General features: G+C 41.3%; 1 protein-coding gene across 4 annotated transcripts; it reads right to left on the reverse strand.

Annotated features, from left to right (window-relative positions):
• Window positions 1-447: 447 nt before the first annotated feature.
• On the reverse strand, window positions 448-27,904 carry UBE2G1 (ubiquitin conjugating enzyme E2 G1). 4 transcript variants are annotated; one of them, XR_007506254.1, is made up of 7 exons: window positions 26,974-27,117; window positions 12,409-12,511; window positions 9,170-9,267; window positions 7,912-8,090; window positions 3,992-4,115; window positions 1,951-1,987; window positions 448-1,829 (listed from the first exon to the last, which is right to left on the reverse strand). XR_007506254.1 is itself a non-coding variant. In XM_049802022.1 (7 exons), the coding sequence occupies exons 2-6, from the start codon at window positions 24,629-24,631 to the stop codon at window positions 4,029-4,031; spliced, it is 495 nt and encodes a 164-aa protein (XP_049657979.1). In that variant the 5' UTR covers window positions 24,632-24,831; window positions 27,621-27,882; the 3' UTR covers window positions 448-1,829; window positions 3,992-4,028. The 4 variants fall into 4 exon arrangements, 3 of the variants coding, with proteins under 3 accessions (XP_049657979.1, XP_049657978.1, XP_049657977.1); XM_049802022.1 differs by lacking the exons at window positions 1,951-1,987; window positions 26,974-27,117 and adding exons at window positions 24,604-24,831; window positions 27,621-27,882; XM_049802021.1 differs by lacking the exons at window positions 1,951-1,987; window positions 26,974-27,117 and adding an exon at window positions 27,621-27,904.
• Between the last annotated feature and the right edge of the window lie 4 nt (window positions 27,905-27,908).

Raw genomic sequence — 27,908 nt, forward strand, 5'->3', positions numbered from 1 at the left:
AAGTAATACCCTTACTTGTACGTCATCTTATACTTAAGAAAGGGCATTTTCATCCCATATGGCTGTCTTTGCCACTAGTAACTGTCATCTTGTTCTGCACCAGCCCACCCCTCAGGAAACCTATAATATATGCCTTTTAGCATATGCATGTTGCACAGCAACCCAAAACAAAGTCCAGCCAGACAAAAAATTAGTACTGAAGGCTTCTTACAAGATGACTCTTTTAACACTGGAACTCTTGATTTATTAGTGGGTTACTCTGTGCTGTTAGAATCCATGGTAAACACGTGACAGAACAGAGAACAGTCAAGTAGTTGCAAGTTCCTCTACAAAGTTTCTTTGGTAGAAAGGTATTTCAGGTAGGCTTGGAGAACTCTTGTCACTGGATACTCCGAGATTAGTATTTGCTCCCTAGAGAGCCAAAGATGGTTACAAGAGGAAGAAAGGTGTGTGGTGTTTGCTTTTTAATTATTTAAAGATTAAATACAGTACGTAAAATTCAACAAATGTTTGCTAATGTTATGTTGTTGAAGATGGTCAGATAAGTTGTGCTCCAACTGCAGTTACCCTTCCTACTTCAGTACTCAAGACAGCCAGTTTGACACATTATTATTGGAAAAAATTATATTTTTGGAAGAACTCACTACAGAAGGTGACAGAATTCCAAAAATCAAATTACATGAAAATATACATCGCAATTTTCTTTGTACATTAGGTGAGGAAAACTCTGAAGTGGAAGGCAAAGAATATGAAGGGCCACAGAAAAGAGAAAAGGGAAAAGGAGGGAAACTATTTTGATACCAAACCCAGAAGTTAGTCATTTGAAAGCCTACAGATGTGCATGCTTAAACTCAACCTTGAGAAAAAACAAGCCTCCCCCACACACACCCCGCCCCACAAACAGGCAATGAAAAAGGAAGAAGAAAAAAAAAAATCACCCATAAAAAGCAGCTCATTTCTATCTTGGACTAACTTAGTCAACTGAACTTCCAAATGAAAGCACTCAAGTCCCTTGGAAGTTAAAAATCCAGCAGGCTGCTCAAGGGTGCTCCATGGCCAGTTTTATTGCTATACCCAATTCAAGAAGTATGCGCAATTGGGTTTAGAAAAGGAGTAGGAAGGAGAAAAAAAAAAGGGAAAAAAAAAGTACCTTTGAGACTACAAAGGTCAACATAAAAGAAGACACAAGTAATTGACAGCAAATCCTTTCAGGGTTTAATTAGCAAAATTTTAAGTTCTGATGGGGGAAATAAAAGGGAGCACATTTCCAAAAACCAAAAAAGAGATACTAAACTTTAATAAGCAAGAGATTTTAATTAAGCCTCAGTGGGTCAAAGGAAATTAAGTGGGGAGGGAAAAAAACAAAACAACTTTATCCTAATTAGGTTTAGTTTGACATGCTTCACAAGTTGTTGTTGTTTTTGTTGGGGTGGTTTTTTTTTTTTGAACTGATAGGAAACAATGAATAGGGAGAGAAAAACCTGCTAAAATCTTTAGAATTTACACGATTCTATTCCTAACTACAGACAGCATTATTTGGTACAATGTGTATTTGTGGATGTACATGAACAGTATATATATTATCCGGATCATGTTGTGCTATGTACACATCTTTACAATTCTTCCTGAAGGTTAAAGCAGTTCATTAGATTTCAAAATGCGTAATCATCTTGTGTTGGCACTTGTTAGGCTCTTGTCAGCATTGATAACTGGCATGTTTTATTGCAGCCCAGTTCCAGCCAGTGTTTGCCAACTTGTAACAACAGAAGTCCAGCAATAGGTGGGTAGAGTGCAGGAAAAAAACAGTGCCATGTTTCTCAATTGGAGACCTACAAAGAAATCACAGGTATTAAAATAAAACCCCTTGTCATCCTCAGTTATTTTAAAGATGTTAAATAGTATTTCAAGCTCAAGGAAGATAATCACTATTTGTTCAAGAACTTTACCTACCTCTAAAACAGAAGATGGATAAATCCAAAACCATCACCTGAGAAAGACTTGAGTTAGTTCAGCATACTGTGTATCCAAGCTCAACTATCAGACTTTCAGGCTCCTGTTACTTGTGTTGCTTGTCAAGTGCACAGTGTGTAAACATTTGATTATTCACACATAGGACTAAACACTTGTAGATTTAGCATTGAAACTTCTGTGCATCACTTACTGTGAGGGATGGATGCTGCTTCAACAGCAAAGTGCAGTACAAAATGGCATAACAGTACTTCATTAAGCAATAACATGACAGCTACCAAGTCAGACTGTGCTTGTTTGAAGCCAGCTATATGGCCCCTTCTCATCCAGTTCATTGCCCATCACTCACTCAGGAGTCACCAGGACTTAGAAAAGCTTTTGCCTTCCAAAAAAGCAACACAGCCAATTACTTAAATATCTGTCATGAGCATTGTTTCACTATGGCCAAGTTTAACATGGCAACAGAGCTGAGGTTAGTTAAGGACACTCTGGAGTGTTACTCACAGTTACTCCCTTTCTCTTAGACAGAAAAAACTGTCAGCTGCATTAACAATTCTTATGCTCTAGTTACAGGCAGTTGTACAAGACATTCAGTTCCTTTGCTTAGTCTTTTGATCAATATTAAGCATTTTTCATGCTTTCTCTATACTGGAAAAATTCCATTCAATCAAAGCATTTCTGCAGAGAAGAGATACTGCAGTACTAGTTTGTCACAAGATGGAGCCTTCCCCAACCCCCAACCCCCACAATTCTTACAAAGTATAAGAAAGGAAGCATCTCCTGTACAACCTTAGTGAAGCAAAACTAACCAGCAGGAACATTTAGTAAGCCGTTCTATTTGTTCACACAGTACAACCCCTTTAAACTACATACAGTGCTGTATTTCTCCCCCCCAGATTTTGTATGGTGAAGCTAACTAGTACATATGGTTTGGAGATTCCCCAGCCAAATGGTTCAGAGTAGTTTATTTGCCAAACCAACCATTAAGAAAAGACAGCTTCAACACAAAGGTCTGTTTTGCTTTGAAAAGCAAGAGTGGGAAATTATTAGCTAGTTGAGGAAGTTTTTCGTTGGCATACCAAGATTAAAGTGACCAAAGGCCAGGTATTTAAGGGCCATGTTTTAATACAGAGCTTTCTGCAAGACCTTATTGTAATTAAAAAAAGAAGTCCCATTAAAACTAGGATGAGATTGTTCAAATCAGTGTAAGTATCTTGAGTCAGAAGCTCATTTGTAACAGGGTGGCATGAAGTGCATCACATCAGCTACTCTCAGGTTAAAACTTGTCCAGGCTCTCAGATACGCTACAGTTCTGTTTTCAAGCAGAATATAGCTGTTTTTCTGAAGCTATTCCTGATAAAGTTTTTTGGGCTGCTGAAGAGAACACCATCTTTCTTGATATTACTGATGAGTAATATCTCAACTTGATCCTTTCTGATATACTAGTAGACTTTCTATTACAATTTCCATAGATACCTGAAGCAATCCTTTCCAAATGGTTCCTAACAACCTCACTAAAGTCTTAAAACCTACATGCAACATGCCACCAACATCTGCAAGATAAACTCCATATATATATGTGTGTATATATATATATATATATATATGAACTTGAGATAGCAAGACAGGATGCTTTTAAGACTCAAACAAGTATTCTTCACAATAATGAACATTAAAGAATGATTATTCCCTTCTATTACAGCTCTAGTAACTCCTAAGCACTATTAATAAAGCAGGATGAATACTGATAAAGAGAACTTCAACTTCAATTTCTGAACAGCACAAATGCAAGAGTACTAGAGAAGCAAAACAATCTTGGCGGAAGGGGCTGTTACTGCACTTGAAAATTCTTTTAGTCTTCAGTATCACATACAGCCAAAGAACTCCACTGAGACCATGCAGCTGAGAAGAAAGATTTGGGTTTTTTTGCTTTTGAAGAGGAAAAAAAAAAAAATAGTTCAGCAACACTTAAGCAGGAAATCCTCAACTCGGGTAACTGACTTGTCTTTAGAAGGATACTTACCCTGAAAAAAGTGAAGCTACTAGCTGCTGAATAAGTGTCACTCAAAAGCAGTTTCTTGGCTTTTTCTTACACAGCGGGCAACTTTTCTTTTAAATTCTCCATTTCTGTCTTCTCTCCATTCTTTCTGTAATTGAATAGACAGCTTTCAGATGTCAGTCCTATAACAATGTACAAGTTCTAGGAAGACTCTTGGTGTTTACATTTTCAGACATTAGCCATCTAGTCAACACCTAAATTTGCTTACAGTCATTGAGCTAGTCACTGAAAACCTGTGACATTCAGGACTTTTGAAAGCTTGCTCTAGGTTTCTACACAAGCTGCTCACAAACAAGACAGTGAGGACACAGTCTTTCCCCCTTAGGTTTTAGACATTATCCAGGACTAACCTGATGGCTACCAATATTTCACAATTTCTAGGCTGAAATCTATTTACTTCAGCCTGCAAATGAGCAGCAAACTCAAGCTGTAGACAAGCTATTGTTACAGGTTAGAGAAAATGCCTTTAAACTGCAGTGATGAAAAAAAGGTACACAGCTGCTGTGGAGCTAGTAGTTATTCTAGGATTTTTAGGACAGTTTCAACTCCATCTCAATCTAGCCAGGACACTCCAGGATAGAAATACAGAAGTCACAGTATTCAGAAGAAGCACAGCAGTGTCCTTAGAAAGAAAACACCTCCTAGTTAGATATGGCTACAAGATATTGGCTCCATGAGAAAGACCTTAACAGAATACTCAGCACACCTATGGGGATGGTCTCTATGACAGGTATCTGATTTCAGAACTGCATAGATGAAGGACAAAGATAAAGATGAACAGGAAGATAGGCAAGAGGTAAGTCTGAACCTGGAGATGTACACACCATGGTATCACAAAAACCCACAGGAAAAAGTGCAGCCAATTCAAAGTTTTTTGTGCAGGCCTTATGATGAGCTCAGATGAAAGCATAGGAGCATCATACAATGTGACTACGGTTGACATGTTGGGTACTGCCTTACAGTTAGGCAAGAAGCGGTGAGAAAATATGAAAACCCCCTCATTTCATTAAGTTCTACAGTTCTTAGTTTTTGATATAAGCAATATATTCTTACTGCAGGGGTGAGGGAAGGGATTTAAAAAAAAAAAAAAAAAAAACAAAAAACCAAACAAAAAACCCACACACACCAGTTTTACCTGAAGCAACCTGGCACATAACACCTCTTCACCCCCTACTTGGAATGAAGGTTGTAGCACATTTGAGTGAGAGAAAATTAGGATAACTGGCATACCCTAACATTCACCACCTCCAAGCTGACCTAGCCAGTCAGCACGTTGGAAAGCCCAGCATGTCTTATCTTTCCAGTGAAAGCACAAATAAGGCTACCAATTAATTTGTTCTTTTTCAGCAATTAATACAGCAAGCATTCGGTTCCTTGGATTGGGACATAGGACAGTTTACACAAGGTGGCTTAAGGCCAAGAAAAGCATTAAATTTGTGCCCTCCTAGCTTCAGATTCTTAGGGTTTTTTCTGCCTTTTATATTTATAGTTGTATGAAGCAAGTGTTCAGAATTGAATAGCAAGCAAAGTTTCCAGTTTGACAGCAATCTCTCCAAAAACCTTATATTAGGTCATTAACTGTTCTATTTGCTTCTCAATATCTATTCAGGCTCCTGTCCTTCATTTTTCTCCCATTCCAAGAGACAGTACTGCAACATGCATAGTTCATTTTTCCAGGAAGCAGGTATACCCCCTGTTCCTGTAATTCTGGGACCTACCTATAACACCTTATTCTTTTAAAACTAGAAATTAATGAAAGCAGACAAAGTATCTTTTGGTAGCTGCCAAACACTGCTGCTGCAGTGAACTTGTACTCAGTAAACCAAATAGAAGACATCTTGATAGCAGCTCAGAATAAAGCACATGAGCTGCTGATTCTTCATTACCCTGATGAGTATGTTCTGGTAAAGATGAAGAGTATGCAATCTACAGTCTAGCAGAAGATGCTAAGCTGCTCAAGCAGCACATTAAGTTTAAAAGTTAGTTTGAACATCTAATACCACAGTCAAAAATAGTTCCTAACGTCCAAAGCAATGCCTCCATACTGTCTTCACAGTCAGATTTGGATTTAAGTTTTTATACCTGCAAGCTGTGCTAGAAAATGCTGTGTTTCCTTAACACATTTTCAACCTTTACGCTAAGGTTTCGGTAAATAAATTCATAGTTTCCTATCCAAAATCTCTCTGAGGAAAAGGGAAAAAAAAAAAAAAAAAAATCACTCCTGAAGTAGCAGGCAGAGAATGGGGCACAATACATAAAGATTAAAAAGCTTGTGATACTAGGAAGGTGACAAGCATAGCTAAAAGTGTTAGGCCAGCTATATTCAACATACATGAGTTTGTAAACTGAGGAATTCTAATTGTACTTTTAGCATTTCATTAATAACTTGCTCCTTCCAGTGCTCTCAGGTTTGCCAGCAGAAAACATCCATATGTTGTCCTGGGTATTTGTTTCCAGCAGTAACATGACACAACCAGGGGAGGTCCAACACTCAAAAGAATGTTAAATGAGGGAATTCTTCACTACAACTTTTGTGTTTGTTTCTGGTTTTCCTTCCCTTAAGTTTGTTCCACATGAGACTATTCCCATGATGATTTTTCAGCAGAGCTCAACCGCCTTTGGAAATACTAACAGCATAGCAGATGAAAGGCTTCAGGAAACTGAACTCCCACCCACTTTGGGAAGGTATAGCTAGCTTGACAGAGCAGGTTAACATTCCTCCAAAGAAAACTCTGCATCTTCTGATTACTATCTCCCTTCTCCTCACTCCCCCAGTTAAAAGACCTAGAACTTCTCTTTTGTGAGAGAACAGCATGTATTAGTCACTGCTGAACCACAATTCAAGACTAATTCAAAGGAAAGCATGTTGGCATACCTCAGATGAATGGAGCCTGAAGTCTGTTCCCCTACTCCCCCCCAGAACTAAGAATTTTTTCTCTCCCCACCGCAAATAGTTATTAGTCTAATTGCAATTCTGCTATAAATGCAACTCTTCTAGAGAGCAGATAGCTGTGTTTACACACTCAGGCAGAATAGGCCATGCTTCATAAACACTACGCTGCATGAAACACTTGCATCTCACTTATGACAGAATCCTTACTGCAAGTTCACCTTCATCTTCAACTATAAAACAGGCCATTCTTCCTCACTCCTTAGCCAGTCATTCTAGTGTGGGACAACACTTCCTCCAGAGTCAAAGGCCAGATGCCCAGTGAAGCTTTCAAGTACACTCTGAAAGCACAGACCTATGGAGTCAAACCTACTGCTTTAATCCATGATCCAGGAAGACTGCTGTAGAGATGTGGATGCAAAAAGTCACAACGTAATTATACTGAGGGACCCCACCACATTTTCTCCTTCCATTCAAATCAATAAATCTGCTAACAGGTTATATAATTTCCAGAACAAAAATTTTGCTGCATTACAGTAATAACATACTAGGAAACAAAAACATTCCAGAATATGCTAACTTCTGCAGCTAAACTTAACGGCAGTTGTAATTGCTACATGTATATAGCCACACAGGATTTTACAGCCAGCTTCCTTGAATTTTTTAAGACTAAAGGAGCTGAAGTTTATCCATTAAATATCTCTGTGCACAAGTTATTTACTATAAATAAATGCATGATTGCATAGGAGAAATTAAACCCCTACCTATTAAATTTGACAGCATCTTTCCTTTGCAATCTGTAAGAAATTTCCCAGGGCTAACAAGTAATTCTGTTTCACATCACCGCTTTTCCCAACAACAAGGTAGCCTTAGGCTGTGATATGAAAGGTTCTTCCAAAAGTTCCTGTACTGTTTGTCAAAATAGAAGCAAAACTCCATTGCAAGTTTACGTTTCTACACTGAAGACAACTGGCAGACCCAAGAAAAATCTTACCGCTGCATCAACATTAGCAGGAGAATCACCATTGGGATCCGCCAGCATAGAAATAACACTAATCATTATAGTTTCCACTGTGTGAATGGGAAGCCAGCGTTCCTCAGGTTTTTCATAGCCATATTTGTCTTCTCCAGGCTCATGAAGAATTGAAATGCAGACATCGCCATTCTTGTCAACTACAAAATAGAACAAGGCATATTTCAGTAATGAACAACATACTGGCATTTCTTCAGGATAGTTATAGAACTGTTAATCTTCACTACAGCTAGTCAGAAAACATGTTAGTGAAGACACTTTATAAAAAAAAGAAAGTAATTAACTATTACAGAACTCCATCTGTAATAAACAAGAGCTTGGTGGAAGCCTGTTATTATGCCTGGACTTCTGGCAGAGAGGGCACATGGGGAGGAAGAACTTATTTCTAACATAATGCTGCAACTTTCAAGACTATTTAGATAGGCTTCCACTAAAGCTTTTTCTGTTAAGTTCAGCAAACTACAGAGCGACATCTTTTCCACAGCAACAGAATCAGCCGAATATTACTGCAATATACTGGAATATGATTTAAGCTGCTGGAATTAGAAACTGCTTGACAAGTACTCTGATATTTCTGGAGCTAAAACTGACACAGCATCAAAATATTCCTTCTGTCCCTTGTGATGGGAGCACTGTGCTTGTCTCCTCCCAGCTTTCAACATCTACAACTTCAATAATTACTTTAGAGACTGAAGAGCATTCCTCCTTCCCAGTAAAAACCCTCTTCCATTTTATTTTACCTTCCCATCTATGTCCAGCAGTCCATAAGTAAATCAAACATTATGAGGAGAGTTCTTTGGAGGGACTAAAAGATGCCTCCTTTCATGCTTCACCAGAGGAGGACAACCTTGGACCCTCTATACTGAACTGCTGAGTTAGTAACACTAAGATGAAATATTTGAAGGTATAATAAAAGGCAGCTATAGAACTCAAGTTTCTCCTCAAACCAGAATTTTGCACTTAGAAAAAAAATAAAAGAAATCCCTGAACAGTTACCAAGAATTCAAGAAGCTACTTTCAGTAGCTTCTGAATATACTTTAGGAGCAGTCTTTCACACAGCACTATTAAAACCTCTGCTGTGAAGAGTTTTATGAAGTGAAGACGGCAAAGTAAATGCAGAGTTTCATATTTCTAACATGAACAGAAGTGTATCCATTTGTCCTCACCGCATTTTAGTTCTTAATTGTGAAAAGAAATTGAAACTTTGACATTTCTTACCATTCGGATGCCAGATTTCTGTGATGAATTTCATTTTTGGCGGCCTCAGTGGATAGTCTTTTGGAAAAGTAAGATGAGCCTTGAAAACACCACCTTCACTGGGGAATCAAAAATATCTTAGTAGAGTTTCTTGTAAGCTTAAAGTGAAGATTGGAACTTACTGATGTATCAAAAGCTCTAAGTTTATCCCTCACACAGCTTAACATCATGTTGGTAATTAACAATACCAACATTTGCATATGCAATGCAAAGAGTTTCTAGATTGAGAAGATCCTTTCACAAGATACTGCCAGTTCCCCAACACTGTATCTTTTTTAGAATTAGGATGATGTTCCAGAAGGGAAAACACACACGAAAAGGGAAAAGAAAGAAAAAAATAATCAAAAAACTGCCAAGAAATTCACCATCTGCAATTACAACTTGCATTCTTCCTCCCAGTACATTAACAGAAAAAAAAAGTATTGCCAGTAACTCCCCTTCTCAGGTACAGCCCAGTAGATACCTGTTTATTTTCTTTTCCTTCAGGCACATCAGTCCTAATTTCTTGGTATCAGCCTGCAGCAGTAAGCCTCAGTGAAAAGTTACTGAAAGCTGTATAGTTGTGTCTACAGCAGTACTTCGTAAAAAGACTTCCAATACTACCTTTTCAAGGCTAAGCTAAAGTGACTCAGACATGACAGTGAGGTGTTCTGCATTACAGTTACCCACTAAACTGGAAAACAATAATAAACAAGAGACATCCAGTTTTTATGTGGAGTTACATGCCCATATTTAACTAAGGTAACAGTGTGTTGGTTTTTTCTTTTTTTGAATAGCTAGGTTTCAATACCCAGGAATAGTCCCTTTTGAAATATGGGAAGGCCTATATTAAATGGAAAGCCTTACAGATAGAATACCTCACTAATTTAAGTACTGTAACATTTGCCCTGCCATGTCATTTCTCGTAACTGAAGTTTGTAACAATTTGAAATTGTAAAGGCACAGAATACAAAAACTGGAACATAACCTCCAAAGAAGGTGGCACAAGGTGTGCAATGACAAGCTACTTCTCAGTAGCCACACAGACAAAAGAATTGGTGTAAAAAACCTGTTCGTGCCATTTTTTTCCCTGTATTTGTAAATGAGTAGGAGTCAGTATCCAAAGCCCACAGGCTACTGAGAAAATAACAAGTTTTACCCCCATGAACCAGAAGATGTGCAATTCTAGCATCTCAAAAAAAACCAAACAAAAAACCCACAAAACACCCCCAGCCCCAAAAAGCACTAGAACCAAGTGACTTGGCTCTTAAAATAAAGCAGCTGAGGGGATCTGAACCCACAGCATTCCTTTTCCAGAAGATTTAAGGCAGTTTCCAAAGAGTCCTGGATCCTGGAAAGGGTAAGAAATCCAGAAACACTGGCTATTTTAACATCCATACTAGTCAAGACAAAGAAGAGTTAGGTTACAGTTGCTGATAGCCCCAAACCAGTTAAGTCCTTCCTTGCAAAGAGAAAAAGTTCTTCTTTCCCTTTTTGAAGGAGCAGATCCTAAAGCTACTAGGCTGTATGGCATCCCTGGTTGCTCCTCATCTACATATAAATGCAGCTCTTTAATTGGATACACATTAGAAACCAGTTAATGAAGTACAGCTGTCAATTAAGGGAGGTCAGTACCATTTTTTGCAATATTCCTGTCAGTAGAGTCATGTACTGAGTCTAAAGTCTTTTTAGGTAAACTCGGAATAAAGTGAGACCAGGAATGACACTAAAGTTTGAAAACTTTGAACCGCCCGGTTAAGGTAAACTATTATGTTCTACTGTCCTCATAAAAATGGACCAGGGAAGAAGGATTCAGTATAATACTACCTTGAAAAGCAGCAAGTTGGGACTGGAACAGAAGAGACCTTCTTGCCTAAAAGCCTCAAAACAAGCTCAGCACCTTACTGAAGTGGGAAAAAAATGCTATTGCAATTTTTAACATGTGAGAAGAGGTTCAATTAAAAGCAACATTTCTTTACTGACAGTATTTATAAAATGGCTACTAGAGCCACTAGAAGACTGTTCAGAACAGGTCAACAGAAGTTGGAGAATTCATCTCATGCAAGACTTGAGAATCACAATGTAGTGAGCTTGAGGAGAAGCAAAGCAATTCAATTACGGTGCTTAAGTACTTATTCAGAAGTCTGCAGACAGAGGTATACAGCAACTTCATGTTGGAACTAAAACTGACCTCAAGTAAATGTCACTAGGCTTTTTGCATCAGTAATTTACCACTGGAACAGCTTAATGAAGGAGAACAGAGTTCATCTTCAAGAGCTACACTTTAAACTGACTTCTTCTGGGCATAGAACCTTTTCCCGGGAGCTAGAGTAGATTACCATATATAATCTCTATGAGAAAGAAAAATAGTTCTCTCGATTTGCCAGAGCTCTTTTTAAAAAAAAAAAAAAAAAAAAAAAAAAAAACACACCACCAACAAAAACCAAGAAAAAAAACCCAAAACCCACCAAACGAAAAAAAAACCACAAAAACAAAAACACACAACAAAATCAACCACACTGCATCTGCCAGAGTGCATATATAGGTATATTCATGTATATAGCAGTGCAAAAACACAGCTAACAAGGTCCAGGAAAAGAAGTTACTGTATGAACTGCATAGTTTTGTGTTCAAATGTCAATTAAAGAACCCAGTCCTTAGGATAAAGATATAAGCTTTTTGAATGAAGCCCACTGTGCAAGGTTTGCCATCAATTCAAATTTGATCAACCCCAATGTAGTCTAGGTCACACTAGCAAGTTCTCCCACCTCAAACTGTCAAGACTTGAGGCTAATTCTATGGTCTGCTGCAGTTTCCTCAACTACAACCCTCTTGAATATTTTCCTACAAATCACCAGCATGAAGTTGTAATGGTTTAAAACTGTACTATCAGCTAGAGCCTCACAGCAATAACAGCAAATAGTGGGTTATACATGCCTACCTAAATGAGTAAGAAAACAGAAGCTTTCTTTTAAGTATAGCTTATTCTTCCTCACTTCTACACAAGTACAAAAAGGAATCAGTGTTGCATTTTCCCAGGAGAGCAAAGCAGTTTAGAACTTCTATATAGCAAATTCAACTGTTTACAGGTGTTTTACTAACAACAGAACAGCATTACCTAACTTAGTATGAAGATTTAGGTTAACTTCTACTCACTTAGACCAAACTGGAACTAGTACATCCAAGTTCACTTAAGTTTCTGTATAAGTATCAGTACTTACTATAGTGTATCTGGAGGACCAATAATAAGGACTTCCCATCGATAAAGATCATTGTCATCTATTAAGCCCGCTGAAAAGCCTTCCACTGGATTTTTGTTGAGCTCTGTGTAGGAAAAAGAATTTAAGAGTGACTTTAGGTGTCTATGATATGCATTTGCTGGTTTTGCTCATGCCTCTATATGTGACCAAAAAACCCCATGACTTCCAGTGATTTGGTGACTACTGATAAGATTTATGGCCTGGGTGATTATCCTCAACTCCCTACCACACACAACAGCATGCTGCCAGAGCCGAGACCCATAGTCTGACTCTAAAACTATCTAAGTACATCATGAGCAGAAGGGCCAAAACTCAGAACTGTGGGACAGTCTGTGTGCAAGTCAGAAAACAGATCTTCTGCTAATAAAAAAAGCCATACTGCTTTATAAGAACCCTGAGGAGCCAGATTAAACTGAAGTCTATCTAACTCTAGAAAATATTAAAAAGAAGAACAAAGTCACACTATGTTTTTACTTAAAACTAACATCCTACTTCCCTTATATGATTTCTTTCAGAATCTGAAAGTATTTGAGACGTGTGCCCAGTGCATTCTGGAGACAGCAATTTATCTGAACTGCTAGAAGACAGCATAGAAGATAAGCTGTTATGCTGTTTAGGTTATGGGGTGTTTATTTTTTCTTTTGTTTCACAGTTTTATCCACTAGTGATAAGCAATACACGATTCTAAGTTTATAGGCTTCTTCATATAGTTACTGCCAGATAGAAGGCTCATCTGGAAATAGCTGTGCAAAAATCAGACATAGATGTAAAGTCTACTGAGTTTGTTTTCACCCTGCTCCAGGAAAGAGTCTCAGATTTGGAAATAAACACCTCAAATGAGTTCTGTCTAAAATTCAGCTGGGGGAGGGAGAGAATGTCTCAACCTACAGCTTCAGGTCAAAACCTAAATTTAAATGCCATAATAATGCCAAATTTAAATTCTTGATCCAGCGTCTCCAGCAGTACATAGGGGAGAAGTTATTCCTCCAACTGGTCAGTAATTTCCAGGTTAAATTAGGGATTTTTTGTTTTGTTTTACTATTACTACTGCATTTACTTTAACTCCTGTCTGATATTATACAGCCCCCCATTATTATATTCCACAGTAGTTAGTCTACATATTCCCTCTTTATAAATCCAATAGCTCTATTTTGTGCTGATTTCTAGGCATTACAGACTTCAGTTCAGAGGTCCTTATAACCCCCTCAGGTACACACAGCGGAGCTTCAAGTGAGAACCTTATACCTTTATGGAGCAAAGGCTACCATTAAGTCCAAACTGACTTGCCCATAAGCTTGCAGTCACTGTTTGCCAGGTAAGTTCTTCACTACTTAAGCATGGTTAAAAAAAATGCAAGAAGAATCAAGTCACAGAAGAGTCTATGTCCACACAGGGAAAAGAGAATGCTCAGCTCACATGAAGGCCCAAGGTCATGAAGAGGTAGATAGCAGGAATACCAACTTTGCTTGGCCATTGGTAATTCAGAAGCAACTTTATCCACATAGATGACTCAATGCTAAAATCCCAAGAAACATATTGGAAGGGCTTTTCTTAGCAGCTACTCAGCAAGGGTTTAGTCAACCGAGGAGGTCAACCATTCACTTTCCAAGTTGCAGGACAAAGACTTAGGTATTGAACCAAATCATGTTTTCTCAAGACGATGCCTGAAACAAATGGTAGTATCACAGGTTCTAACCAAGATGCAAACTTCAAGCCCAAAAACCATAGCATGGCCACACCTCCACTAAGCAGACCAATTTTCACCCTCTGGCATCTATGAAACTGTGGAAACAGCTGCATGAGCTTGAGTAACAGCTGTATTTAATTTTAGGTGAAAAGGGCAGAGAGACTAGGTAAGTATCTCACATGAATTAAGGACTTCACCACTACCTCCCTACTACAGACATTCCTCCAGCATCAGATATTAAAAGTTCCACCACGTTAGTAGTTGAATAAAACCTGCTTTTTCCATGCAGGATTCTATATAAAAATATTGTCTATTGCTTGTGCAAAAACCCCACCTCTGTTCAGGACAATTAAGTCATCCTTTCAATTATTATATTAATATTGTAATACAGAATATCCAGCATAACTACAGAAGTCAACAGAAAGTGAAAATATTAGAGTATCTCACCTTAACACTTCTAAACTTGAATTTAAGCCTGAAAAAACACAGATTTTTGCATTTCCACAGGGAGAAGACGGTTTATGCCAAGTTCTGTACAAGCTGCTCTAACTGAAGCTGCACACACTTAACTTCCTTATTGTTTGATAGTTATCACTTCTCATTGATAAGACAGTAAACAAGCCTGCCAGAAATTAAGACTCTGGAAAATTCAGCATGCTTCTCTCATTTAAATATGCCACACTATTTGAGTCCAACATACACATTTTCTCTCTTATTTCTTGATTCGTGCTATTTCAATTTCTTTTTACATCTGTCTCAGCCTCCAAATAATTTTTTTTATCCTTAAGTCCTTTGAAACATTGTTCATGTACTTGTTCCAAATGAAAGGCAGCTCCTACACTCTGACTCATACCTAAGACTTTGCAGCACTATATTGCAAGACGTCTTGTGAGAAGGAATAAGACTGCTGGATGCCAACTCTTGTAATGCAGAAAATCTGTAAACTGTATGAAAGGGACAGCCATTGACAAAAATCTTCAGTTACAGCAGTTATGGAGATTTGCTTAGAGGATGTTGCCTATAAAGCAAATTATGATAGTACTTCTTTTACAGGAAGTGGCATCAGTCTCTGCTTGTACAAGGTTCTCATTTTCCTTCCACGGTAGCAATACTGAAGCATAGTTCAAATACCTACTGCTTGCACAAATACTTTAACTTGAGGTAAAACAATGGACATAAGCTCAGGCCCCTTCTACACTAGAGGTATGTAGAATTACCATAGGCAAGTTAAAATGAGCTTTTCCATCCAGATTACTTATGCTAAACTGAACATCAACTAATGGCTGGTTGGCAGACAAAAAAGGAAATCTCAGGCAAGTTTCAAACTGGGACATGAAAAACATCACCCTTGGCTGCCTTACCATGGATAGCTAAGAGCTGCTACTCATTAAAACTTGCAAACACTGAAGCCTAGGGTTTGTTTGGTTTTGGGTTTTCCCCTGGATATAGCCAATGCTGCATATCAGAAAAGTTAACTAGCAGTACCACCTATCTCTTCATGAGTTGAGACTCACACAGTAGTGAAATCCATGCACCAAAATCCCAAATGAGAAGTGATGCCATCATGGCAAGAAAGGAGCACACACAGTGCTCACAGTCACAGAAGTCTGCTGCTAGGCAGAGGGACTGCTGCCCACCAACCAGAGCCTCTGGTGACACTGACACTGCACTCAAGAAAATGAGACACCTGTTCTCTGCGTCTGTCATTTCCTACCAACTACAGTAGTTAACTATTTGCAGCCTGAACAGTTTTCCTAGATGAACACATGGATGATGAATACGCTTCATAAAGCAAAGGATTCAACTCCCTCCCCCAGGCAGGGAGAGGGGAAACAAGCTCTTGGTGCAGGTCCTCTACAAAGCCCTGCTGAAGCGCTAGCCTACAAATCCTAGAAAAGCAGAGAAGTCAGATACCTATAAAGAACAGGATCCCTTTACATTGTTTTTTCAACGCTTAGTTTTTCTTTGAGAATTCTTGTTTAGGTAAAGATATAATGTACTTTTAAATGTAAACGAGTACATTAACACATTTCCATCACCTCCTTGCCTAAATAAGTGCAATTTACTTGCTACTACTATATATTACACTCTATGGTTTAGTATTTCTGCCAATATTTTCTACATTTCTGATAGTTTAATATAATAGAAATTTTTCTTCCCAGACAAAAAAAAAATCTTACATTCTGTCTAGAAGCAGTTTCAGGTAGAGTCCTTCACAGCTCAAGCAGCAGCCAACAGCCAAAGCGGCACAAACCTGGACAGCTGCCAAGCAGAAACATACTGGGAACAGAATCCTGTGGCTGCTTATAAATTAGACATTCAGTTCCTTTAATCCCAGTCCTGAACCAATACCTGATCTGGGAGGCGAAGACTAAAAGCCCATAATCCAACAGAGTTAAGTCCAGAACAGACTTTAATGTTCAATGCCTACTGTCCCACATCATCTGCCAACAAAACACAGTGCTGCTTTAGCATTTTAGCTCTTACTAAAGCAGAACTAAGTTACCATTGCCTTAAACTTGAGCCAACACAGTACCATAAGCTGTGCTTCCAGCTTCCGTGTTTAGTTTACACCAAGCTACTGATGTTCCCTCACTCACTAAAACTGCCTTTATATAAGCCAAGAGATTTTCACCAATCCAAAAGCAAAACCGCGTCAACAAAAATGACTAAGCAGAAAGAACCCCATGGCTACATGGAGCAGCTATGTACGGCATCTAAACTTGTCAGTTTGACGTTTCACCCAGCCAGCCACTGCATATGAACACTTCAGAGTATTTTAAGCTCTATTACAGTACAAAGCTTTCAAAAATATAAGCTTCTACATTATTTTTAACAGCAGCCTCTTTAGTAAGTTACACAGTGGTTGAGTTTTGTGCAGCCAGTGGATTGAGTCCTGCACAAAAAACAGAGACTGGACAGCCCAGGTCCTAGCTAAGGCTTCTGGAGAAATCATCTAGCTGACTTACACACAGTTCTCAGAACAAGCAGACTGTATTAGAGCTTTACACTTGCTATACATTAGGCTTGTTTTTTCTTGGTTGCCTTTTGTGAGTCTCAGCACTAGTCCAGGAGCTTCTAACAACTGCACAGACCAAAAACCATTGTTCTAGACTCTTCTCCATACCCCAAGCTATGACTTCCATGTAGTTACATTACTTGGTCAGCTGTGATTTCCAAGACTTTCCTTTCTGCCTGCATACCCAGCTGTAAGTCTCTGATTCTAGAAGATTAGGGCTGAGATAATGATAAAGTAACATGATCTCCTCACACAGATGTACTCCAGAGCTCTCCATATTATCTACTTTCATCATGTTCTGTCTTGCTCTACAAGCTCATCCAAAAAGTTCAGACAAAACATAGCATGAGATATGCACACACTCCTGGTAGCCACTGTGGCAGTAACAAATAAGATAGCAATTAAGACAGAACAGTTTTAGTCTCAGAAGGACATTGTAATTATTCTGGACTGAGACTGAAGCAGTAAAAACAAACCCATGAAGAAAAGATTCTACCAACCAGTTCAGTAGCAGCTTTAGATGTGACTCTTAACTTTAGCCTGGCAAATAACTAGTTTCCAGTGCTCCATGTGTCACCCCCTATTGAAAAGGGCAGCATTACAGACATCTACAAATCTAATTCTCTCCGTTCAGAGAATTTGTAGGAATGGTTGTATAGTTAGCATTAGCAGGCAAGTTGGTCACAGAAATCATCTCAGTGCAGTGCTACACAGATTCGTGCACTGCTGCATCAACATGCTTTGTTTGCCATCTCCTCAGCTATAACTGTAGAGCCTTCCAAGGATTTGCTCAGTGAAGCAGGTTTTGGAAGGATGGAGGACAAGGCTGGGGGGTTTCTTGTTTGATTTTTGTTTTTAGTCCCAATCAACTTCCTAGCCAGAGCCACAGCTCAGCTCTGCAAACAAGACAACAGCAGCACTAGCCCAAAGTGAAGAAGCGGTAGCTCCTCTAACTGCCACTACAGGTCTGGGGATTAAGGTTATAGTAAAAGAATTCCAGTCTTTATCTAGTCAAGTTTCTCTGGTACTAGTAAGTTGTCACATTATTCTAGACATAAGCTAAGAATAGAGTTTCTTGATTGCATATGTTCTGTAGCTCCATGTTCACAAGTTGTGGCATACCTGAAGACAGACAATTGAAAGTTCAGGTTAGCTATTTAGTTGAAAACTGATTAACACACTAACCAGAAGCTTGCAGGTCTTTGGTACTGTTTTGGTTCTTAAGGAGTTCCCCATAGACCCTTAAGTCCATGGAGGTGGCCACCGATAGACATTGTCAATGCTCCTTTACACTCGAGCTCAACTTAAAGGTCTCAAAGCCAGCTCTCACAGTGTCTCACAGTCTCTTAGACCAGAGATATACAGCTACTGATCTGACCTGGCAACCCAGTTTACCTAGCCCAAGATCTGTTCCCATGCTCCATTTTACCCAAGTCATAAAGACAGGGATCTTTATGACTCGGGTAAAGAAGAGGGATGACCTGTTCCTGCAGCACTCTTCATACATAGAGGCCTTCTGTGTACACACACTCAAACCAGTCCTCTTCCAACATCCCACGCTTACCATACACAGAAGACGGAAGGTCTCTTTCCCCCTCCCCACAACGTGTTTGCCATTAAGTGTCTGAAGTCAGCAACTTAAGTAACTGTGGAGCACAGTTTGCCTGCTAAAGCCATAAGTCTTTTCTCTCAATATGAAGGCGGTGTTCCAGTTACCTTCCTGTCCAAATCAGCTCCCACAAAACACTGGAAATACAACACATACTGATGAAAAGCTTTGAATTCCACAGTATTGTTTAAAGTTTTTAAATACTTACACTTCCAGCATTAAGATTCTCAGCAGTAAGTTTAGAACATATGCTCAAATTAATATCAGTCATATAATTTTGGTAGAAATTGAGATAAACTGTTTCTTGAAGAGCCCTCTCTGGCTAGACTGCTTGAAGCATGCTGTGTATCCCATCACACCAGAATCTAGCACTGTTACATCACCCAGGTTAAAATGGAGGTTGAACAGGTTTGTTAAAAAAAAATCCCAGTAAGGTCTGAACTTTGGGGGGAATTGGTATGAGGAAGGTAAGAACAAGGAAAACAAGGATAGTTAAAAAGGATTGGAAGAACCCTGATTCTGAAGTCCACATCTGAAAGAAAGCAAGTATTTCACCAGGAAACATTCAGTGGTTTGCCCATAGAGAGTCAACTGTAGCACAGGGCCACATTCATCTATCCCACTCAGTATAACAGAAATGCCACCTTCATTTTGTCCTCAGTGTCTAATGCACATTTCCACTCTTGAGAGTCAGACAAGATTAGGTGGGTATGTGCATCTGCCTGTATTTGAGACAGTCACCCTCAGCAGCATTCAATAGAGATTTTTATCAGGATAAGTAGTTCCTGAGACTCCATGATCATCTCATCCCAAAGCAGATGTCAAAACCAGGTCAGATGAATCACACTCTACATGTACTTATTTCTCTCACCTACAAAGCCGCCTACAGAGCTTCAGATGTCTACTGCATAAAACCGCTAGAATTTGGCAAGACAAGTGTCATCCTAGGTGCCAGTTGTATTAATGTAGTTGAGTTTAGCAAGGACAGCAGAAGTTAGTTAACTTCTTAACAGCTGTTTGCAAATTACCAACAGACTAAAGCTACAAAAAAATTCCATCCAAGTATCTTCTGAGCAGTCATATACACATCAGTCATGAAACAGCACTGTTGAACAGAGCTAAGAGCTCTAGGATACGTGTGGTTTACACACAAGAACACAAAACGATTCTAGGAAATCCACTAGAAAGTCTGCATCACTAGACTATGCCATAGGGAGATATTAACATCTGAAGAGTTCATCAGAAGCTTTCCTCATCAGATGTGTAAGTTGTTGTGCAAGTCAAGGACACTTTTCCAGCTTGTTTTCTCTCTTGCTTAGAATATGAATAACAGGTTTGCATATCCTAATTTGAGCTACATTGTTATTCAGAATTGTTTCAAGACATTTCTCTAAGTGATTCCTGACAGCATCATCTTTTAGATCAGCACCAAGTGCAAGCCAGCTAAGAAAACAGCCAGCTTGACCTACTAGGTATTGTGATGACTGCATGGAAATAGGTTTCCCTTAACTAACAATTCACATACAGAAAGACTGTATGTGAAAGCCTTTACAAAGGGTTTGCATCAAAAAGTCTTTACTATTATTCTAAACCTGTACAAGCACTGTTAACATTCATGCCCAGGAGAGCAGTTATTTTTATGGAATCCTATTTCAATTAGATTGCTATACTTAGCGTTCTTACAAGGTCTGGATATCTGATCTCTGTTCCAGCTGATATGCCTTGGACCTGAGAGTAGGAAGGAGAAGCAAATATGAACATTTACACTTGCAGGGCAGCCTAAAGCTCAGACCTACTAGATTCCTTAAGTGAAAGATCTTGCCAAGACCAGTCTACTGACAGATATCCACATACCACTGAAAACTGAAGCACAGAGCAGGTGCAGCATGGTGAGAGCACAGGCCTGCATGTGAAGTGTTACCCAGATTCTGTTCCCATATGTTGGGACAAAAAGCAGACAGCGCGAGTTTCAAGAGTCACATGCCCTCTTCCTCACCCAAGCCACCTGCTCTTCTTTCTCCAGGCACCTAACTTTGTACACTCATTTTAGTATTCAGTCAGTTCATACTTTCAGAACAGCAGCCACCTTTCAGTTCCACTTCATTAGGACCCAATCTCTACAATGGAAGCAAAATGCTGTATTTTAGATCAAAACAGAGGCTGCATTAAACACATCAGAGGAAGAAAATTTAGCAGAATGCCTATTTGAGGCAAACAAGTTCTACCTACATAGTTCACTTATTTCCAAGCTGTTTAGAATAGCACTTTGGGGGAACTAAACAACAACAACTTGTACCAACCACAGAAGCGACCAAGTAATCCTATCTTAGTTGAATATGCATGTCCCATTCCAAGTCTTTCTTGCATTTAAAAAAAATCACAAAGAGATACAGAAGAGTCAAGGCAGAATCAGTTATAATTACAACATACAGTTTTATTTGAAGGCTATTCACTCTACTTGATTTATCCCAGATCAGCTTCTCAAACAAAACAAAAACAAAATAATTTATAGCAAATCAACAAATCCTTACAGTTTACAGTTCTGCAGCAGGTAATTCTTTAATACTAAAGTTGGAATCACTATCAATCACACAAGGCAAGACATTTTAAGCAGGATTTGGGTGATTTAACATCTCTAAATAAAGATCTTGCCAATAAAGCAGAAATTCTTCTAATGCAAGTATTTTCTCAGTAGGTACTAAGGTTGCTGCTGGAGATCCTGTGAAATAAGGAGCATTCTCCCATTCCACTATTCTCTAACAGAACAGAAAGAAATCACTTTACTGTCAGATCCAGATATATCCATACTTTGGTGTAACTTACAATGCCTTGTTTGGGGTGGGAGCAGAGAAGGAAAGAACTCAGTTTATGGGAAGCTTGGTTCTTTCCCTGAAAGATTAGTAAACTGACCTAGCCAAAGCCAACTGGCTGTGACTATAGCTACCCCATCAAGGAATAAGCTTATGAAGCAGGTTATTATTGCTTCATCTTGTTCAAGCAACTGGTTGAGTCATCAAGCCCCTCCATTCTGAGGTTCAGCTAAACCTCACTTTCAAAAACTGCCAGCATCCCTGAATTTTTGCTCTTGTGACTGCTGTCATAAATAGTCTTTCTTTGAAGAAGCAGATTTCAGCTTATTTCTGCAAGAGGAACATTGGAAGAACTAACGTGCAGCTAGTAAAGTTTGCCACAAGTTACATCCATTGTTATTTGCAGTGCAACAGAAATTTGGGCTGCTTGAACTGCTCAGACTGTAGTCACTATAACAAGGCATGTGTTTTATCTATAAAGTCAGCATGAGCAAGGTAGCTTTGATGATTCTGTCAACACATCCTCACAAGAAACAGGATTCTCTTATCTGCTATAATGGGGCTCTACACTTCAAGAGTGTTAAGATGAGCAGTACACACATGCTGTATCTAAGCATCTCAAAAAGCATCAATGACGATTGATGGTTATCCAAAAATATGAAAGAGTCCTTTTAAAAAAAAAAAAAATGGGGGGGGTGTTATAGCATTTTAAGTGATATTGAAGTTAAGTTTGACATGTGCAGGACCTTGGAGTCTTAACTATTCAGGATAATGCAGAATATTACTGACCAAACAGACCTCTCCAAGGAAGCTAGTAGGCAGACTAGTATCAACTTAATACTTCAGATCAGTGCCACTCAAGTTATTATCTTGTAGACAAACCTACTATAAGCCAGTACTCAACCATAAACAAAGGCTTCTTGTATCACCAGCCACTCAAGAGATATGCCACCTCAGCTTCGATCTATAAAGTGATCCTAATTCCGTAATTCCCTCAGAATTCATTACTCAAATATTTTAAAAGTAAATCCTATGTAATTGCCAGAAATTCAACTAGCTCAACATTACACTGCAAGATTTTTCCACGCAAGGAAGTAAAAACTGAACCGTCACATTAAGTATTTAATACAGTTTTCCAACTTGTTTGATTTTTAATTAGACATTTTTGCTTTGAAGTGGGAGCTGTATACACTTTAAGCTGAAATAATGCCATGTTTCTCATATTTGAGAAAAATTTTAACGTGGGTTTTCCTGTATCGTAAATTGGGGAATATTTACAACACTGTGCAATTTCGGCCAACACATGGTTATTCCCTTGTTCTCAGTGATCCATGTTTATGTTAGAGGACTCGCACTTCTGGTTCCGCTGTGCACTACCAACTTAACTGCATCCTCCCTACATGATTTTGCTGGTCGAACTAGACAAGTCTGCCTACTCTAACAAGTCTCTGTGTCAGCAAGGATCTGGCAGAAAGATGAAATAAAAGCATTCAGAGAAATGCTTCAGTCTGCAAAACCCTTGGGCTTGACAGCTCTGGAGACTGGAAAAGAAGCTTTACACTCTCAGTTGTCTCCTGCCTCTTTTTAAAGAGCATAAAGTTTTGGGGCGGTACAGAGAATACAGTTTATCCTCCCCCCACGTCCCTTGGGAGTTGAACTCTGCTAATCTAGTGCTATACTAATCTACATACTTGCTGTTGACTTTTTTGGGAAGTTCAGAGGCACTATATTCTTTTAGTTTTTCCTGTACCTTACCCACAAGAAGAAACGGACAAATCATGGCTTCTATTTCACATCATTACCAATCCACATTAAAGTACCTTTCTCCTTAAAAAAACCCACCACCACATCTGTAAGAACAAATATGACAAATATGTTTATTGAATATTAAGATATTTCCAGATGTTGCTAGAGCTTACAATTAAGCTGATTTGAGAAGGCAGAGCCATTTAGCTTCACAGATATCCATAGAGAAGAACCTCACTTCAGCCCTAGCTAGTTAGACTAGCACTCTAACTGGCTTTAGTAGTCAGAGATCCCCACTCACCACTTCCTTTAAACACTTAAAAGAAAACAAATAAAAACTACCCAAAGTTCTATCTTGATTTGAACTGTTCTTGTGCCTAAATGGGGGTAAACACATGTCAATATAAAAACAGCAACAATACTAATTCCTTGGTGATATAGCTCAATATTTCATTAGCACTATGAACCTACTTAGTATTTGGGGGGGGGGGACACCAAACACCAAAACAAAAACCAACCCGCAACTAACTAGAAGTTGTATTTTGTGACTATCATTGAATATCCCTTCTCTTAGAGCATTATCAACATCCAGAACATGCCACTTAAGTTGACAAGCAGGTTGTATATATGGTGCAGTGATACTAGTTACCTGTTACAAGTTACAATACAAGCTAGGTTGCTCCAGAAAAAATAGAAGTCTGTCTTCATATACTTATTGGAGCAACCTGGAACTACGTTGTCAAGTTTAGTTCTGTGTTTTGATAAGTCCCTTGGTTTTAAGTCTCAATGACAATCAAGAAGACTTACCACTTGACCTTCACTTTAACAAAGTCTTCAAGAATTAAAACAACTCATTAAAGTGCTACATGCCATAGACACCCATTTTCCCCATAATGCCTTTATTAAGAACCAAAGGATAAAGATGACAAAATAGGTAACTGTTCCAAGAGCTACTGTTCTACATTCCTTTCTCCTCCTGTCACTGTTTTTTTCCTCTTGCCATTGCAAAGAGCTATCTAGGGTCTCACCCATTAAAAATTTTTTGTACTCCTCAACTGCTCCACCATTATATGGGTTTCAGATTCCCCCTTCAACATCCCTTGCTTCTGGATGTCTTGCTCCAAGTCTAATAGCTCCGACTTCAGATCTCTTATGCTTGAATAATGCTAATTTGATGAATAAGTTATCTACAGCAATTTAAACTAGTTTAGATCACATAACTCATACCCACTGTCTGTTTGCTGTCCTCCAAAACCCAACCACTAGGTACAACCCAAAGACTCACCACACTTGATACAACACAAAAGCTGCATGTAGCAGAAGGACTGAAGTATCAGCCCACCCAGGGAAAGAATACCACAATGCTGATTTTTGTTCTGAGGTAGAGTAAGTAGTGTGTGTGTAAACAAAGGGATACACTGGAGCAGCTGAGACTTGGAAGAAGACAGTCAGCAGTAGGTAAGGAAGATGAGACATCATGAAGCTCAGTCTCTGCATTGCGACTTCAAGTAGCCTGCCATCAGAAAAAGCAATGTCAGAGTCTAGTTTCAGCTCAGTTCAGATGTTGCTTAGGTTATCACATATAAAAGAAACTATTTTCTTTCTCAGGTCACTTAACTCCAGATAGGACTTTTGAAGAGTTCAAGACTCTTCTTCAGTACCCACCATACTTACATACACACACCCATAATCACTTTTAATACTGTCTCAATTTTTTTTTAATACACGTAAAAGGATACCAAAGGCACTAATATTACTTAAAACACAAAAAAAAAAAACTCAAAAGAGTTGCAGGTTACATGCAAATGGTTGCAGTACTTCAGTCAATACAGTTGAATCAGTACCAGTAAGAGGGGCAACTGGAAAAGCTTACCAATTTTTACCGTTACACATGAAGCCTTCAGAAAAGAGTGAGCAGAAAGGTAAACAGAAGTCAATTCCCAAACTTAACAGTCTACAAGCCTACTTATATATCCAACCAGCCTGTGCTTACAGAAGGTCTTAAGACCTCACAAGACAAGAAAAAACAAAACTACACAACAGAAGCTGACAGCTAATACTTGTTATCAAGAGGCTTCAGCTAAATGTCAAACTTTCTTTCACAGAGCACAATTAGTTGGTTAAGAGAAATTCCAGACAGCCAAAGAACTATATTAGGTTACCAAATGCTCATTTTTACCAAGTTCAAGCGCAACTATTCTACACTATTGCTTCCCTAGAGGGATCACTTATAGGAAAGAGAAGCTTCACATCAAATCCATTCTGGAGTTCCTGCAGTAAGGCTATACCTAGTGTTATTAGCATATCCGAACACACAGACACCTCACTGAATGCCAGTAACAACTTAACGCATTAAGGCATTAAGAGGTGCACACTTAAGTTCAGGAGCACAGCTGCAGTATGTGTGAGATTATATTTTTTTTAAAGGATGTCACCTTGAAGGCGTAAAAAATCCTGTGCTAATAGTTAACTACCGTGAAGTTTCTCAAACTTATCATCAACTAAAACCTGAAGATAGTGCCAGAGATGCAAAACACTCATCATCTAGCTTGCTATACCTGGTTATGCAACTTCACCTCCTTATTGCCAACAATGTTGTTTTCCACCCTCACGCTTTCGAAGACATTACTGAAGTCTCAGGCTAAAATCCTCCTCCAGGAATGCCAGTGCCACCCACTGACCCCATCCCCTTCTAGGGCTACTCAGCACACTTCACCCGGCGCTGCATTTGCCCGAGTTTAGGTGCACCTAGCACACGTTTCCTTATCTGGGTACGGAGCAATTTTTACGTACGGGACGAAAAAGGCAATCAGATTCGCCCAAGGTGCCGGACAGCCCTGTGCGCTTTCTCGAGGGGTTTACTTTACCCCAGCCGCAGAAACCCAGACGGCAGAGGATGCGGGGGAACATGTGCGAGTGGGGGAGGGAGCGGCGGCAGGCTCCTCGCCGCACCCGGCTGCCGGCTCGTTTCTCTTTAAATCTGGCAGCGAGCGACACATGGAGCTGCATTGTGCGCCCCGCCGCCCGGGCGGCCCCGCGCATGCGCGCCGCCGGGCCGGGCCGGGCCGAGCCGAGCCAGGTCCCTTCGGCGGCGGTGGGCCAGGCAGGGCCAGCGCGCACGGCCGCCCGCCCGCCCGGGGACAAAGGGAGAGGGCGGGCGCCCGGCGACGGCAACGACTCGCGTCGCGGAGCCAAGCTGCCACCCGCTCCCCTCCGCCGCGCTCCCGCCTCGCCGGCGGGCCCGGGACCCGGCGCTCCGGCCCTTCCTGTCCCCGAGCCCAGGCTCCCAACTCCTCCTTCCCCGCACCCGGCCCGCCCTCTCGCCCCCGGCGGACCCCCTCGCCCCTCCCCGCCGGCTCCCCCCTCGCAGCACGCGGCGGGCAGCCCCCCACACCAGCCCCCCCCCCCCCCCCCCCCGGATCCCGGTGCTGCCCGGTCCTCTTCCCACCCACCCACCCCCGTCCGAGCCTGCAGAGCCCCCGGCTCTTCTCCTGACAACAAAGGGGGAAGCGGCCTCCCCCTCCCGGCCCGCCCTCCCCGGCGCAGGGCACGGGAGGTGAGGGTGGGAGCCGGCGAGGGGAGGCGGGACGGGGGCACCTCAGGTCCCCACAGGAAGGTGTGCGTAGTGGGGCGATTCACCCCGGGCCTGAAGTACCGTTTCCAGGGGGGTGGGGGAACTCTCCCTCCTCCGCTTCTTGGCGGGGCCTGACAAACATCCCCTCACACCACGGAGACTTCCCCGCACATATCCCCCACGCTGCGGGGAGGAAAGCTCGGGCTCCCTTCTCCCGCCCCCCACCCCGCCGGGCCCCGGGAAGACAGGGCCGCAAGAGAGATCGGGGAGGCTGCCAGGCACAGGGCGGGGGGGTGGGGGGGTGGGGGAAGGGAGGGACACGACACCGGCGAGCAGGGCCGTTGCCAACCCCCACTTCCCTGACGGGACGGGGGCAGCGAAGGAAACGCTCCCCCCCCGCCATGACGGCCCTCCGCACCCCTCCCCCCGGCTCCCCTGGCAGCGATCGCCAGGCAGGCTCCCCCTCCCCCCCTCGGCCTAGTTCCCTCAGCTCCCGGCTGGGCAGGAGAGCGGCGAGGGGGGGGGCCGTAATCTCCCCTTCCCCCTCACACACACCTCCCCACCCCGCCGGCCGCCCGCCCCCTCCCCCGAGCCGGCGCCCCTTCCCCCACCGCAGGCCCCGGCCCCCGGCCCCTGAGAGGCCGGCCTCCACTCCCCTCCCCGCCGCTTCCCCCCCCCCGCAGCGGATCGCCTCCCTTCCCCCCCCCGCCGGCCGCCAGCCCGGCTACCTGCTAGTTGTCTCCGCAGTAGCAAGGCGGACTGGAGCTCCGTCATTCTCCCCCTCTCTGCCCGGGGAGGGAGTCCCAGCGGCGGCGGGGACGGCGCGGCTCCTGGTGCTGCGAGAGCCTGAGGCGGCGGCGAGTGGCCCTCAGCCCGCCCGCACCGCGCCCCCCGGGGGTCTGGCTCCGCGCCGGCCGCCGCCACAGCACGCAGGGTCCCTGGCAGGGGAGCGCGGCCGTGGCTCCGTGCCGCCCTCCTCCTCCTCCTCCTCCTCACCGCCACCACCTCCTCCTCCC

Source organism: Accipiter gentilis, chromosome 6 (genome assembly GCF_929443795.1).
Source record: "Accipiter gentilis chromosome 6, bAccGen1.1, whole genome shotgun sequence".
In the NCBI taxonomy this organism is placed as follows: Eukaryota; Metazoa; Chordata; class Aves; order Accipitriformes; family Accipitridae; genus Astur; species Astur gentilis.